The sequence below is a fragment of the Musca autumnalis genome, unplaced genomic scaffold, assembly GCF_047663935.1.
Source record: "Musca autumnalis isolate F117 unplaced genomic scaffold, ASM4766393v1 scaffold_4, whole genome shotgun sequence".
NCBI classification, from domain to species: Eukaryota; Metazoa; Arthropoda; class Insecta; order Diptera; family Muscidae; genus Musca; species Musca autumnalis.
Genome location: NW_027411977.1, coordinates 216,034,836 through 216,052,080, shown reverse-complemented (window position 1 = coordinate 216,052,080; position 17,245 = coordinate 216,034,836). Strand labels below are relative to the sequence as shown.

The window sequence follows — 17,245 nt, the reverse complement described above, 5'->3', positions numbered from 1 at the left end:
GGCCAAAACCCACTTTCCCAACTGCATGGATGCACCAGATCGCTCAGCCGATCCACCAATGTGTAACCAAGCCACAGGGGAAGTGAGTGTCATCGAGGAGATCATAAGTCACACAAAGATAGCTTGGGCGATAAACACTTTTAAGCCCTTTAAATCACCTGGTCCAGATAGTATCTTCCCTGCTATGCTACAAAATGCATTGGAGGTGTTGATACCACACCTGGATCATATTTATAGGGCCTGTCTACGTCTATCGTTCACACCGGTTCTGTGGAGGGAGGTCACGGTGACATACATCCCCAAAGCGGGGAAGTCAAGTCACACGCTTCCCAAAGACTACAGACCAATCAGCCTATCTTCCTTTCTATTGAAAACGTTAGAAAGATTGCTTGACCTAGGAATAAGGTCCAAACTTGGAAACAGTGTTATTAGTCCTGCCCAACACGCCTACATCAAAGGCAGATCGGTGGAGACTGCACTTAATGAAGTCGTTGGTTTAATCGAGAGGAATATGATGGGCTCAAACTATACGTTAGCAGCGTTTCTAGATATAGAAGGCGCCTTTAATAACGTCAAACTCGAATCCATCCACAATTCACTCTTGAACTTAGGTGTTTCCACTACACTGATCAATTGGATCGATGGAATGCTTAGCGGCAGGATAATCAATTCAAATATCGGTGAGACCTCCATTCGAAGTCTGTCACCAGGGGCACACCACAAGGAGGTGTATTATCACCACTGCTGTGGCTCCTGGTGATTAACGAAATACTTAAGGAATTTGACCAACTACGTATAAAGACTGTAGCTTATGCTGATGACGTGGTCATAATGATCACCGGGAAGTTCCCACAAACGCTATCGGAACTCATGAAAGGAGCTCTGGACAAACTATCAAGATGGGCACACAACAATGGACTTGGGGTGAACCCATCTAAGACAGAGCTGGTTCTATTTACGAACAAGAGAAAAGTCAAACCATTCCCCCTACCAACGCTGGATGGAGTGGCCCTAAAGCTCTCCCTAGAGGCCAAGTACCTTGGCATTATCCTGGACCACCAACTAACGTGGAAAAGGAATGTCGAGGAACGTGCCAAGAGAGGACTTATAGCCCTTTATTCTTGCAAGAACTCTATTGGTAAGAGTTGGGGTTTGAAACCACAGGTCATACACTGGATTTTTACGGCCATAGTTCGCCCCATTCTAACTTATGGTTCATTGGTATGGTGGAATGCTTTGAATAAGACATCCCTTCTCCGCAAGATTAATGTCGTTCAAAGAGCGGCATCTCTTCTAATTACCGGTGCCATGAAAAGCACTCCACAGGCTGATCTCAATGTATTACTGGATCTTCATCCGATGAATCTCGTAGTACAGGAGTTGGCAGCAAAGAGTGCTCTCCGACTCAAGGAGTTAAATTCATGGCGTAACTTCGACTACGGCCATGCTGCTATCTTACGACAATCTGGACTATCGGTGGGTTTGGAGGTAATCAGTGACTATATATCACCACAATTACACTTCGACGACATTGAAGTTCGGATACCTGACAGAGAAGCCTGGACCCACAACTCCCTACCTCTACCCGGTATAGAGATTTATACCGACGGATCCAAGATGGAAAAGGGAACAGGAGCGGGCGTCTACAGCGATACCCTCAACTTACGGATCTCGTACAAGCTAAGCGAAAATTGTAGCGTCTTCCAAGCCGAAATCTTTGCGGTCACGAAAGCAGCAGAATTGATTAAAAACATGGAAGGGGATATAGCCGGACCGGTGACTATCTATGTGGATAGCCAAGCGGCCCTAAAATCACTTAGATCCCATTCTATCAAATCTGCTGCGGTCTTGCACTGCAGGAAAGCTTTGGAGGCCCTACGATCAATCGTTACCTTGTGCTGGGTCCCGGGGCATTGCGACATCGAGGGAAATGAAAAGGCGGATGAACTGGCACGTCGCGGATCTGAGTCAAGCGACATCGAAATCGATAACTCAATCAGGCCACCCCTGTGTCACTTCATGCGGCTCCTAGAACAAACATACAGGGAGAAGGCTGGTCAGATCTGGAATAACGAACCTGGCTGCAAGGTATCAAAGGCAATCTGGCCCAACCTCTCTAAAAGGAAGACCACTTCCCTACTCTCTATGAGAAAACCCGATCTAAAACTAATGATTGGAGTTATCACGGGACACTGCAGGATAAGATCAATGACCTGCAAATGGGATAGAGATGACCCCACGGACTACTGCAGATTATGCGAAGACGAAGAAGAAACAGAGACGATTGAGCACTTATTATGCCGTTGTCCAATGCTCAGGACCAGGAGAGTTCAAACAATGGGTGAACACACATTATCATCTCTGACAACACTCTGCCAAGCCGAGCCGACAACACTGCTTCTTCTCGCCAAGGGTCTGAAGTGGCTTCAAAACGAGCAAATTACAACTTTTTAATACTGCTAACCTCCTTACTCGCTCTCTCTCTCTCTCTCCTTACAAATAATCTTTCAATCCATAGCACTTACTTAATCATTCTCAACTATCCTATAACTTACTTAATTATTCCCTTTTCCTATTTCTAAACTCGATATGCTATTATTTCTTTTCTTTTCCCCTACCCTTACTTTAGGATGAACACAATGGACCATAAGGTCTCCGAGTGGAGTGGCTGTCCAACACGACAGCTGCGCGTCCTTTAACCTAACCTAACCTAACCTAAGCCAGACTATTTTGAAAAAACAAAATTGTTCGATTATCGATAAAATTTCTATAGGACATTTTTTTCGATTATCGATAAAATTTCTAAAGGAATTTTTTTAAGATTATCGATAAAATTTCTATAGGAAATTTTTTAGATTATCGATATAATTTCTATAGGAAATTTCTATAGGAAATTTTTTCGATTATCGATAAAATTTCTTTTGGAAATTTTTTCGATTATCGATAAAATTTCAATAGGAAATTTTTTCGTTTATCGATAAAATTTCAATAGGAAATTTTTTCGTTTATCGATAAAATTTCAATAGGAAATTTTTTCGATTATCGATCACATTTCTTTAGGAAATTTTTTCGATTATCGATACAATTTCTATAGGAAATTTTTTCTTCGATTATCGATAAAAAATCTATAATAAATTTTTCTATTATTGATAAAGTTTTTATAATAAATTTTTCGATTATCGATAAAATTTCTATAATACATTTTTAATTTTTATAATCACTTTGTCGACTAACGACAAAATTCCTATAATATTTTGTTCAATTATCGACAAAGATTCTATAATAAAATTTTCGATTATCGAAAAAAATTCTATTATAATTTTTTCGATTATCGAAATAATTTCTATCATAAATTTTTCGATTATCGATATAATTTCTATAATACTATTTTCGATTATCGATAAAGTTTTTATAATAAATTTTTCGATTATCGATAAAATTTCTATAATAAATTTTTCGATTATCGATAAAATTTCTATAATACATTTTTCGATCATCGGTAAAATTTCTATAATAAATGATTCGGTTTTCGATAAAATTTGTTTAATAACATTTTCGATTATCGATAAAAATTCAATAATAAATTTTTCAATTTTCGATAAAATTTCTTTCATAAATTTTTCGATTATCGATAAAATTTCTATAGGAAGTGTTTTCGATTATCGATAAAATTTCTTTAATAAATTTTTCGATTATCGATAAAATGTATATAATAAATTTTTCGATTATCGATAAAATTTCTATAATAAATTTTTCGATTTTCGATCAAATTTCTTTAATAAAATTTTCGATTATCGATCAAATTTCTATAGGAAATTTCCGATTATAAAATTTTATTAGGAAATTTTTTTGATTATCGATAAAATTTCTATAGAAAATTTTTCGATTATCCATAAAATTTCTTTAGAAAATTTTTCGATTATCGATAAAATTTCTATAGAAAATTTTTCGATTATCGATAAAATTTCTATAGAAAATTTTTCGATTATCGATAAAATTTCTATAGAAAATTTTTCGATTATCGATAAAATTTCTATAGAAAATTTTTCGATTATCGATAAAATTTCTATAGAAAATTTTTCGATTATCGATAAAATTTCTATAGAAAATTTTTCGATTATCGATAAAATTTCTATAGAAAATTTTTCGATTATCGATAAAATTTCTATAGAAAATTTTTCGATTATCGATAAAATTTCTATAGAAAATTTTTCGATTATCGATAAGATTTCTACAGAAAATTTTTCGATTATCGATTAAATTTCTATAGAAAATTTTTCGATTATCTATAAGATTTCTACAGAAAATTTTTCGATTATCGATAAAATTTCTATAGAAAATTTTTCGATTATCGATAAAATTTCTTTAGAAAATTTTTCGATTATCGATAAAATTTCTATAGAAAATTTTTCGATTATCGATAAAAATTCTATAGAAAATTTTTCGATTATCGATAAAATTTCTATAGAAAATTTTTTGATTATCGATAAAATAAATAAAATAATAAATTATTACGATAAAATATAAACGAAATTTTATCGATAAAATATAATCGAAAATTTTTCTACAGAAATTTTATCGATAAACGAAAACTTTTCTATAGAAATTTTATCGATAATCGAAAAAATTTACTATAGAAATTTTATCGATAATCGAAAAAATTTCCTATAGAAATTTTATCGATAATCGAAAAAATTTCCTATAGAAATTTTATCGATAATCGAAAAAATTTCCTATAGAAATTTTATCGATAATCGAAAAAATTTCCTATAGAAATTTTATCGATAATCGAAAAAATTTCCTATAGAAATTTTATCGATAATCGAAAAAATTTCCTATAGAAATTTTATCGATAATCGAAAAAATTTCCTATAGAAATTTTATCGATAATCGAAAAAATTTCCTATAGAAATTTTATCGATAATCGAAAAAATTTCCTATAGAAATTTTATCGATAATCGAAAAAATTTCCTATAGAAATTTTATCGATAATCGAAAAAATTTCCTATAGAAATTTTATCGATAATCGAAAAAATTTCCTATAGAAATTTTATCGATAATCGAAAAAATTTCCTATAGAAATTTTATCGATAATCGAAAAAATTTCCTATAGAAATTTTATCGATAATCGAAAAAATTTCCTATAGAAATTTTATCGATAATCGAAAAAATTTCCTATAGAAATTTTATTGATAATCGAAAAAATTTCTATAGAAATTTTATCGATAATCGAAAAAATTTCCTATAGAAATTTTATCGATAATCGAAAAAATTTCCTATAGAAATTTTATCGATAATCGAAAAAATTTCCTACAGAAATTTTATCGATAATCGAAAAAATTTCCTATAGAAATTTTATCGATAATCGAAAAAATTTCCTATAGAAATTTTATCGATAATCGAAAAAATTTCCTATAGAAATTTTATCGATAATCGAAAAAATTTCCTATAGAAATTTTATCGATAATCGAAAAAATTTCCTATAGAAATTTTATCGATAATCGAAAAAATTTCCTATAGAAATTTTATCGATAATCGAAAAAATTTCCTATAGAAATTTTATCGATAATCGAAAAAATTTCCTATAGAAATTTTATCGATAATCGAAAAAATTTCCTATAGAAATTTTATCGATAATCGAAAAAATTTCCTATAGAAATTTTATCGATAATCGAAAAAATTTCCTATAGAAATTTTATCGGTAATCGAAAAAATTTCCTATAGAAATTTTATAGATAATCGAAAAAATTTCCTATAGAAATTTTATCGATAATCGAAAAAATTTCCTATAGAAATTTTATCGATAATCGAAAAATTTCCTATTGAAATTTTATCGATAATCGAAAGATTTTCTTTAGAAATTTTATCGATAATCCAAAGATTTTCTATAGAAATTTTATCGATAATCGAAAGATTTTATATAGAAATTTTATTGATAATCGAAAAATTTTCTATAGAAATTTTATCGATAATCGAAAAATTTCCTAAAGAAATTTTATCGATAATCGAAAAATTTCCTAAAGAAATTTTATCGATAATCGAAAAATTTCCTAAAGAAATTTTATCGATAATCGAAAAATTTCCTAAAGAAATTTTATCGATAATCGAAAAATTTCCTAAAGAAATTTTATCGATAATCGAAAAATTTCCTATTGAAATTCCTATAGAAATCGAAAATTTCTTTAGTAAATTGTTCGATTATTGTTAGAATTTCCATAAGATTTTCACCCAGTGCTTCTTCGTTACAAAAAGTTATTGTTATTGTTTATTATGATCGGAACAACAACAGCAATAAATAAAACCACAAAAAGAACAAAATGTCACAACATTGCCTACAACAATAACAACAACAAACATCTTCAAACGTAATGCTATTCATTGAGCGAGCTATGAAAGGTAATAACCAAAAACCTATTAGCATTTCTTCTAAATGAATAGCCGGCAAAGTTGCTGCGCATGCGCAAACGCACAATGAAGCAGTCAGCGCGCGAGCGCACACACACACACGAACACCTGTTGCCAAGACGCATACGGCATACAAAGGCTGTTTGTTGGGACGATTGAGGTATATTTATTTTCTTAAGAATTTCAAAATAAACACAACAAAGCGTTCTGAAGAGAATAACAAATAAACAGCAAGAAGAACAAGGGGAAGAACACACACAAAAGAATCCATTTGGAGACTTTCTTTTCAAACAGAGGTGTGGTGAGGAAGGAGGCCACATGTGGGGCTTGGTGAATCACAACTGCAGTTTATCGAATGGAACACTTGTTGTAAGTATGTGTGAAGTGTGCTCTTGACTTGTTTACCAAAGGCTGGCGGCTATTGTGGTGACCACCCTGAACAACGTGGGGTCTGTTCAAGTGCAGGTGAGCGACTTTTTCAACAAAAGCCCCCAAGGCAAGGCAAGATCAATTGCTTTGGGGACATGCGTAAAGCATGATCCCAAACTGTTATTAACAACGTTGGCGTTAACGCTCGCCTGATATGGCTTTGCTGATCGTGTAGTTAGTTGAGGATGAGCTTGAGTTGGCAGTTTAAGTGTCTGCCGCAGCAGCAACTGCTGCTGCTCCAGCCGCTGTTGTTTAACAACGTAACAATGAAGACTGCGACAATGTTGTCTTAACCAAAATGCCGTAAAGTTTTTTAGTTTGAAACGAGACTTTCGCGTGTACGGTAGTAGAAGATAATTCCCCACGAAGAGTTAAACGCTTTAATTTGCTGGTCATTAACATAACAGATCTTCAAAAAAAAAAAAAAAAAAAACAAAAACAAACAAAAGAATGGACAACAGAAGTTCTAAATAAATTTCTTTTTTTGTGGTTGTGTATGTGTGTGATTGGTTTTGAATTTTATTTTCATTTTATTGATTGCTGATGATAGCCCTGATATTGACAATCGATCGCTGATGAAAAAAAAAGAGAAATAAAAATTAGGTGACTAATGTGAAATTGTTAATTTATGCTAAGGGCATATAAATTAGGCCCCATAGCACACAGAAATGGAGCGGAACACCAAAGTCCAAGATATTCTTAAAAAAAATAGAACAAATATTGAGCATTTAAAGCACGTAGCGATGGGATTTATTGTGGTGAAGAAGAAAAAGTGAAGAAGAGTGCCCTGATGAATTAATAAAATGCAATAAAAAATTTTGAAGAATAAATAGTGAATGAATAAAATTCTTGGAATTTGAAAGCAACGAAATATAAAAAATTTTTTGGAATTTTTTTGGTTAAGATAAAATTAAGAGACAATATTTTTGAGTAACCAAAAATATTTTTTTAATATATTTTATTGCCTTTTTATTACCAATAAAACAATTAATAATAAATTATTAAAACAAGTTTAAAATTTTGTTTGAAAATTAAAACTGAAAACAATCTGCACTTCATGAATGTAAATCAAGTAAGAAAGTATCAGTCAACTGTGCCGACAGAGATATACCCTCGGTCTCGGACCTAAAGAAAACAAGTCAACACAATACTTTAGACGTGTATAGGGGGTTTCAAGTGTTTCGGCCAATTTCTCAGGAAGTGTGGACTTGCCCGCGAAAAAAAAATTGTAATGTCTTAACTAGGCACATGGCTAAATTATCTCCAAATTGTCTGAAACGAAATTCATAAAAACATACTCGTACTTCGGATCTAAAACCATTATTTCGATGAGGTACAATTTTGGTCTCATCAAAGTGTGTATATCCTATTTAGCCTAAAAGCTGAGGGTATAAGCAAAACAGTTGGACAATATTCTGATGAACATGTACTTTCCGCGAGTATTCGTGACATACCGATTTATGAAGGAATAAAACGTAATTATTCGATTTCAAAGAGAGAATTTTAAAGTTATAGGACCAATGGTCTTTTAAACGACTATATTTCGAAACCCCAATAGAAATTATATCGATAATCGCACAAATTTTCGCAAAATTATCTAGTGGAACAAAATTTAACAATGTCATCCTTGGAATTTCAAAAGGGGGTAGTGTCTTTTTAAAAGACCCACTGATCCACTTTTCATCAATAATGCTACCCATTTTTCGTTAATATATGAAGGCCCCCTATACGAAATCCTATTTAAGATAAGAATACCCACTGGACCCACTGGATCCCACTATATCGGGTTCTTTCGTTCCGGATTGACCCGAAACCCTAGTGTTTCGGCCAGCGGCAGCCAACCAAGAATCAAACCTATGCTTCCACGTAGGTTTCTATGCTGCTACAACATCAGCAACTGGTACTCAATAAGAACACCCACTGATCTTCTATAAGGTATTCTTCTTGTCGAAGTTTTCTTTAGAGAGAAAACTTCTTAAGGCCTTCTGTAAACAGAAATCTTCTTGAGAGAACACATCTTAAGGCTTTCTACAAACAGAAAACTTCTTGACTTGTTTTTTTTTTCTTCTGGAGATCTTCTATAGACGGAAGGTCTATTAAGGCCTTCTTTAGATGGAAAACCTCTTGAGACCTTCTATAGACCGCAAACCTTCGAAGTCTTTTCAATAGCTGTCTTTAAGAAGTCTTCTGTCTATGGAGGACTTCAAGGAGTCTTTCATTTTTAGAAGACTTCAAGGAATTTTCTGTCAGTATAAGACCTCAAGAGATATTCAATCTACAGAAGACCTAAAAAGATGTTCAGTCTCTAGGTTTTCCATCTGTAGAAAATCTCAAGAGCACAATTCGAGAATTTCGATAGACAGACGACCTCTTTAGACAGAGAAACACTGCTGAAGTGTTCTATAGACACATATTCTATTGACAAAAAAAAAACTTCTTGAGGTCATCTATAGACGGCAGATCTATTGAAGTCATCTATTTACAGAAGACCTTTTAAAGTATTTTTTGACGGAAGACCTCTTGATAGCTGTCCTATAGACAGAAGAGCAAATAAAGCCTTCTATAGGCAGGTCTTACATACAACTCTTGAAGTCTCCCTTGTAGATATATTGATAGAAGACCTCTAGAGGTCTGATGTAGCAGAAAACCTCCTGTCTCCTATAAAAGAAACCAATTGTTTCTATTAGAAGGTCTATAAATGAATTCTCACTGTTCTTTTATAAGAAGACTCAATTTCTATAGGACCCAATGATCTTCATTAAGAAAGACACGTTTAATTTCCAAATATTGGGACTGCTTTTTTTTTGGTGGAGGAAAAAATCATCGAAAGACTTTGGCTACCTGGTTTATGACTTCGCCAGGTGTGCGAGACTTTAACACGCTAAAATAACCCCTTTACTCTGATCCACCATCCCTGCGGTACCGCCGTACAGGCATTTCGTCGCAGGGGGGAATGTTCTATAAAACACTTCTATTTGTTATTCTTTTTCGAAAATCGTCTTGCCTCCGTAATTCCAATATTATTGTCTTCACGTACTCACATACATACTCCCAATTGCTTAGAGACGTCATCATAATTTCGATTATGTTTTCTACACATATCTCACTACCAACTTGCCGCTCTAAGTTTGTCTTCTCTTCACTGAATCGCGGGCACAGAAAGAAAACGTGGTATGGGTCTTCTACATGTTCTACGCAGCAGGGACAATCAGGGGAGCAGTCAAGTCCAAAACGGTATAAATAGGCCCTGAAACAGTCATGTCCGGAGAGAAATTGGGTGAGATAGAAGTTTAGATCTCCATGTCGCCTATTTGACCATGTGTCCACATTTCTTATCAGAGAATACGTCCATCTGCCTTTTGTAGATGCTGACCACCTACTTTGTCATTCGGTAATGCTACGTCTGCTTGCGACGTCGGATTCATTATCTGTTTCCTGTGAGCTTCTTGAGTTGTATACGTATTCTGATTCTCTTGCAAGAATATCTATGGGAATCATAGCTGCGATAACATAGGCTGCATCGTCAGAAACAGTCCTATATGCACAGCATACACGTAGTGCTGCCAGTCTGTATACTGTACCAATCTTTTCGTAATAAGTGGCATACCTCAAGGATTTCGCCCATATTTGTGCAGCATAAAGAATAATATTTTTGGTAACTCCTGTCAGAATTTTTCTCTTTAAGTATCTCGGAGCTCTTGTGTTTGGCATTATACGGCACAGCGCTTTACAAGTGTTTCCGGCTTTCGCCTTTACGTAATTCAAATGCTCCTTAAAAGATAGACGATTGTCTATAATAACGCCGCACAATGGTTCAGGAATCGGTTTTCCTGGCCAAAAATCAAAATTTTGTTTTGTAACAGATATTTAATTTCTATATGGGATTCGATAGTAAACATATTGAAACTAAGGAAACCAAAAAATTAGGTCAAAATATTGGAAGGTGCGGGCGTGGGGTGCCCCTAAAAACGAACATTTTTCCAATTTTTGAGAAATACGTAATTTTTGAAAACTCCTGGAGAAAGAAATAGTTATTTCTCGGAAACTATAATATAAATTGCTTTCGCTGTTTTTTTGTTAGGTACGTTGGATTGTGGCCTTTAAAAATAAATTAAACAAATTACCGTGGCGTTTACACAACATGAGGTATTTTATTTTTCCTCATGTACTAAATTTTATGAAATTCCAAATTTAGTGGACTAGAACTTTTGTGGAACAACATGGAACAATGTTCTGTTTCCACAGAAATATGCCCGAAAGTCTCCTCTTTTAGCCCATATATACTTTTGTTCCCGTCCAGTTCCGTCCTTTTAACACTTTTTTAAATTTATTGAAATTACATGGGTAAAAATGTGTGTTTTTCCATACCAATTCCCATATGAATTCCAGCTTTTTTACACAAATTAAAATTTTTTGGAGTATATTAGTTTTCATATGAGTTATATAATGCTCTGTTCCAGAACCTGCAAGAAGCTACTATTTTTTACTACGATAACATTTTTTCCTTTATGTTATCGAAAAAAATAGTGAAAATTAGTAGATTCTTGCAGTACTGGAACAGACCATAAGTTTTATGAAGTTTTATGAAAATTTTTTTTAATTTTTTTGGCATTTTTATAGTTTATTTATTGGCGTTTGACCATCTTTAATATATAAGAAGATATAAAAACAAAAAAGCACTGATATTTTGATGAAAAATAGTAAAAAAATTCAAAAGTTTAACTTTGACATTGAATTCCTCTGCAACTACCAGACCGAATTTGAACGCTTTATCCTTTCTACAGTTCTGCGGCTTATAATTAATACAGCTTCCGTTTTTTGATCGGCTAATGCTAGGCCTTGTGAACACAGCCACGATTTAACCAACTGCATGCTGACTTCTGAGACATTTTTTGCTTCTTCGGTTGTTTTTGCAACTATAACTAGCGCAATAATAATTGTTCCACAAACATCCCATAAGGGACAAGGGAGACTTCTCTCATATCAATGAGTGCACCCCGATTCATATTACCTCAATGATATGGGACCTACAGTTTATCGCCGAGTCCGAACGGCGTGTCTAAGACACCACTTTTGTAGAGAAGTTGTTCATGGCTGAAATACTCAGGAAATGTCGCCAACATTACTGAGGGGTATTTTGCCACTGTTGGAAAGTGTTTTGATGTTGCCTGGCCGGGGAATCGAACCCACGACCTTATCTGTGCAAGGCGGGTGTACATACCATTGCACCACGGTGGCACTAGCGCAATATCATCTGCAAATCCAATAATATTTGCTTTCTCTGGGAGTTTTAGCTTTAAGACGCCATCATACATCACGTTCCACAGAAGAGGTCCAAGAACAGATCCTTGTGGTACTCCTCCTGATATTCGGTATTCTATTAAACCTTCCTCAGTTTGGTATATTAGTATTCTGTTGCGGAAGTAGTCCTGGAGTATAGCCACAAGATATGCCGGGACCTTTAACCGTCTCAGAGCGTTTAGGATATTCTCCCAATTAGCAGTGTTAAAGGCATTTTTAACATCTAGTGTTATGACAACACAATATTCTTTTTTTCCAGCTTTGGCCATTTATTGCTTCCCTTGCGATATCTGTTACCATTTTTATTGCATCGATCGTAGATCTTTTTTTCTGAAACCAAATTGGCTTTCAGATAAGCCCTTTGCACGTTCTATGTACTCTTCAAGTCTGTCGCGGATAATGCTCTCAAGGAGTTTTCCGCATGTATCTATCATACATAGCGGGCGGTATGATGAAGGATTTTCCAAGGGCTTGCCGTTTTTGAGCAACAGGATTAGTCTTTGCCTTTTCCATAACGATGGAAAGGATCCATATTCTAAGCAGGAGTTCAGTAATTTAAGCATTTGTTCTCCACAGCAACTTATAATCTCGTTTAAAACGTAGTTGGGAATTCCATCGAGACAATACCCTTTCCGAAGGAAGCAGTGCTTATAAACATACTTTCTCAATGAAATGGCACCCTTTCTGAACAATAGGGCGCTTCTACAGAACCATGTTCAAAAAAATTGTGGTTCTAGATACCCTTTCCGAATGAATGAGAGCTTCTAAAGACTCCTTCTGATAGAAGGGGGTGCTTCTAAAGACCCTTTCTGAGCGAAAGAGTGCTTCTAAAGACACATTATGACGGAAAAAGTGTTTTCAGCGACCCTTTCGGAATGAAGGGTACTTCTAATGACCCTTTCTGAACGAATGGGTGCTTCTGAAGGAAATTATGTTTCTAATGACCCTTTCTGAACGAAAGGGTGATTCTGACGAAACTTTCTGAATAAAAGAGTGCTCCTAGAGACACTTTTTGAACGAAGGGGTGCTTCTAAAGACACTTTCCGAACAACAGTGTGTTTCTAAAGACCTTTTCTGACCGAATGGGTGCCCCTAAAGTCCTCTTCTATGTTCTTCTAAAGACCTTTTCTTTACGAAAAAGTGCATCTGAAAACCCTCTCTGTAGGAAAGTGTGCTTCTAAAGACACTTTTTAACGAACGGGTGGATCAAACACCCTTTCTAAATGAAAGGGGGCCCAAAAAAACTTTGTGAACGAGAGGGTGCCCCTAAAGCGACCCTTTCTGAACGAAAAAGTTCTTCTAAAGAGTCTTTCTGTAGGAAAATGTGCTTCTAGCGACCTTTTTGAAGGAAAGTGTGCTTCCTGAATGGAATCGTACTCCTAAAAACCGTTTATCAAATAAAAATGCCTCTAAAGACTTTTTTAAACGAAATGGTGCTTCTGAAGAGTTTTCTGAACAACTCCTTCCGGGCAAAGGGGTGCATCTGAAAAACCTTTCTAAACGAAAGGATGCCTCTAAAGACCCTTTGTGAATGAATGGGGTTTTCTAAGGACTCTTCCTGAACGAAAGGTTGCTTCTTAAGACAATTTCTCAAATAAGTGGTGCTTTTAAGGACACTTTCCAAAAGAATAGTGATTATTAAATTCCTTTCTAAACGGAAGGGTGATTCTTAAAGCCCTTTCTAAATGAAATGCGACTTCTAAAACCCTTTTTGAATGAAAGTATGTTTCTTCAGGCCCATTCTGAACAAAAGAATTCTTTTAGAGAAACTTTCGGAAGAAAATGAGGCAATAAAGACCCTTTCGGGAAAAAAGAAAAAAATTTTTCAAACAAGCACGCTCTGCTGGTGCCTTAAACTATTCTTTCAGTCAACCACGCTCTGCTACTCCCTCAAACAATATTTTTGTAGTAAACCACGATTCTCTAGTTTCTCAAAAAAATATTCTTTCAGTCAAGCACGCTCTTCTAGTCCCTCAAAAATATTCATTCAGCCAAGCACGCTCTTCTAGTCCCTCAAAAAATATTCCTTCAGTCAAGCAGGCTCTGCTAGTCACTCAAAAAAATTATTTCAGTCTTTCAGACAAGCACGCTCTGTTAGGTCCTTAAACAATATTTTTTAGTCAAGCATGCTCCTTAAGTCCTTCAAAAATATTATTTCAGTAAAGCACGTTCTTCTAGTCCCTCACAAAATATTCTTTTAGCCTAGCACGCTCCTCCAAACCCTCAAGCATGCTCTTCTAGTGAATTAAAAAATATTCTTGCAGTCAAGCACGCTCCTCTAGTCCCTCATAAAATATTCTTTTAGTCCAGCATGCTCTTCTAGTGAATTAAAAAATATTCTTGCAGTCAAGCACGCTACTTTAGTCCCTCATAAAATATTCTTTTAGTCCAGCATGCTCTTCTAGTGAATTAAAAAATATTTTTGCTGTCAAGCACGCTCATCTAGTCCCTAAAAATATATTCATTCAGTCAAGCACGATCCTCTAGTCCATCAAAAATATTCTTTCAGTCAATCACGTTCTTCTAGTCCCTCAAAAGATATTCTTTTAGTCAAGTACGGTCCTTTAGTCCTTCGAATAAAATTCTTTCAGTCAAGCACGCTTGCTTAGTCCCTCAAAAATATTCTTTCAGTCAAGCACGCTTGCTTAGTCCCTCAAAAAATATTCTTTCAGTTAAGCACACTCTGCTAGTCCCTCAAACAATACTCTTTCAGTCAAGCACGCTCTTCTAGTCCCTCAAAAAATATTCTTTCAAGCACGCCCGCTCTGCTAGTTCCTCAAACAATATTCTTTCAGTCAAGAACCCTCTTCTAGTCCCTCAAAAAATATTCGTTCAGTCAAACACGCTCTGCTAACCCCTCAAACAATATTCTTGCAGTGAAGAACGGTACTCTTATCCTTAAAAATAGATTCTTTCTGTCAAGCACGCTCCTCTTGTCCTTCGAAAACATTATTTTGGTCAATCACACTCCTCTAGTCCCTCAATAATATTCTTTCAGTCAAGCACGCTCTGCTAGTCCCTCAGAAAATATTCCTTCAGTCAAGCACGCTCTTCTAGTCTCTCAAAAAATGTGCTGCCAGTCAAGCACGCTTTCTTAGTCCCTCAATAAATATTCGTTCATTCAAGCACGCTCTGCTAGTCCCTCAAAAAATGTCTTTCAATCAAGCACGCTCTCCTAGTCTCTCAAAAATATTTTGTCCGTTAAGCACGCTCTGCTAGTCCTCAAACAATATTCTTACAGTCAAGCACGCTCCTCTAGTCCCTCAAAAAATATTCTTTCAGGCGTACTGGTTATCCGACTGTCGTCAATAGGCACTGGTCTTTATTAAGATGTCCTACTGGTACTCTTCTATAGCAATAGTAAAGTATAAGAAGTCCTTCCGATCTTCAATACGAAAAAGCTCGTTCATTTATTACAAAAACATTATTTGGGTTGGGGTTTCTCTTAAAAGAAAACTATAAAAAATTAATGAATTTGAATTACTTCTATCTATATTTCAATTGGTCTGTTCCAGTACTGCAAGAATCTACTAATTTTTACTATTTTTTCCGATAACATAAAGGAAAAAATGTTATCGTAGTAAAAAATAGCAGCTTCTTGCAGGTTCTGGAACATAGCAAATTTTAATATTATTTTTAGTTTCGAAGAAATGTACATTTATGAGCATACTTTTGGGCGGAATATTTAAATATGAATGCAGGACAACGGATATTAAGAACCCAACTGAAATTTTAACTAATTCCTTTACATTCAAAATTAATTAAATAAATATAAACTATCAGAGAATGTCTCAGATTTAAGTTAATATTGTTCTTAAGCCACTGTACTACGACATTCTTCAACTCTTTTCTTCAGGACAAAATTTATTTTAATTTAATTTCAGATACAGTTTTCGAGATGAAATAAAAACAAGTAAAATTAAACAAAAAGCACGATTTGTTTTAACTGCATGAAAATATATATAAAATACACAAAAAAAAATAAATAACAATAATAACTTCCCAAGTGACTTCTTAATTTGAAACTAATGCTCGCCATCCTGTGTGATTAATAATAATTAATAATAAAACATAACAAAACACAAACAAAAACGCCGAACTACAAGAAAATAAAACAAAACCACCAACACCCCAAATAATTTTGTTTCTCTTTGGAAAGCGTTTAATTACAAATTTAACGGTATATTTAGCATATGTTGGAATATGCCACACCGAGACACGACATGCTGTGTCATGTCCATAACTAATTAACTGTGATTTATTTAAATTTAAACTAACGTGACACCTTCAAAGTGAACGAACGAACGGATCAAACAGAAACCGAAGCGAAACAAGAAAGAAAAAAAACAGCAACGGACGATTTAGAAAAGCCGGTTACTTGCAATCAAAACAACAATAACAACAACGAAAAACTTCCAATACCTAACACGCCAAGAATTTGTTTTCCACATATTTCTGCAAAGTAATTTCCTGCCAACAACAACATCAAAATGGTTTGTTTCACACAATTTGTGCAAATTTTAATAGTTTCCTCTATTGCCAATACGGCAATGCTGCTGATGATGGTGTCAGCAACATCCACATCATCTTCAGCTGCTTCGACAGCCACCAGTTTTGCCACACCTGGAAAATACCATCATGATCTGCATCCTCAACAACAATTCAGCCAAAAATCTACAAGCAAGAAATTGCATCGTAACTCTGCTAAAGGTCTGAATATGATGGCCATGATTTCATCATCGACCCGTCAAAATCCCATCAATAATTGGTTTGGCGTTTTTAATCGTAACCACTCGGGACCACCATTACCAGCTAATGGTTCAGCAGCAGGCGCCACCACCGGCACCAATGCACATGTTGCCCATGATTCAACTAAACAGACATGTTCATGCAGGTGAGTTTTAAATAAGTATTACATATTTTTATTAACAAATTGGGTGAAATGGTCCAATTTTTTTCTTTGAGTGAAATATTGAATGGACTTCGTGTCCTAAATAGTTTTAGTTATTAAAAATGTGTTAATTAGTTATGCCGGCTAAGTTATGTTACAAGATATGTAAAATATCGCAACATTCCTAAGTATTTAGCAAGTCGATGAGCCCTATAACGG

At 34.7% G+C, this 17,245-nt stretch overlaps 2 protein-coding genes across 9 annotated transcripts in view; one reads left to right on the top strand and one right to left on the bottom strand.

The window, feature by feature from the left end:
- ome (dipeptidyl peptidase 4 omega) overlaps positions 1–17,245 on the bottom strand; it is a 561,457-nt gene that overhangs the window by 490,346 nt on the left and 53,866 nt on the right. The window lies entirely within an intron of this gene.
- LOC141403692 (venom protease) overlaps positions 7,150–17,245 on the top strand; it is a 52,850-nt gene continuing 42,754 nt past the window's right edge. Inside the window, exons 1-3 of one of the 4 annotated variants that reach the window (XM_073986487.1) lie at positions 7,172–7,328; positions 16,020–16,048; positions 16,326–17,029. In XM_073986487.1, coding sequence (XP_073842588.1) covers positions 16,626–17,029 — 404 coding nt within the window. In that variant the 5' untranslated portion in view covers positions 7,172–7,328; positions 16,020–16,048; positions 16,326–16,625. Of the gene's footprint in view, positions 7,333–16,019; positions 16,049–16,294; positions 17,030–17,245 lie in introns of all 4 variants that reach the window. The other 3 variants (XM_073986485.1, XM_073986488.1, XM_073986486.1) reach the window with 3 other exon arrangements.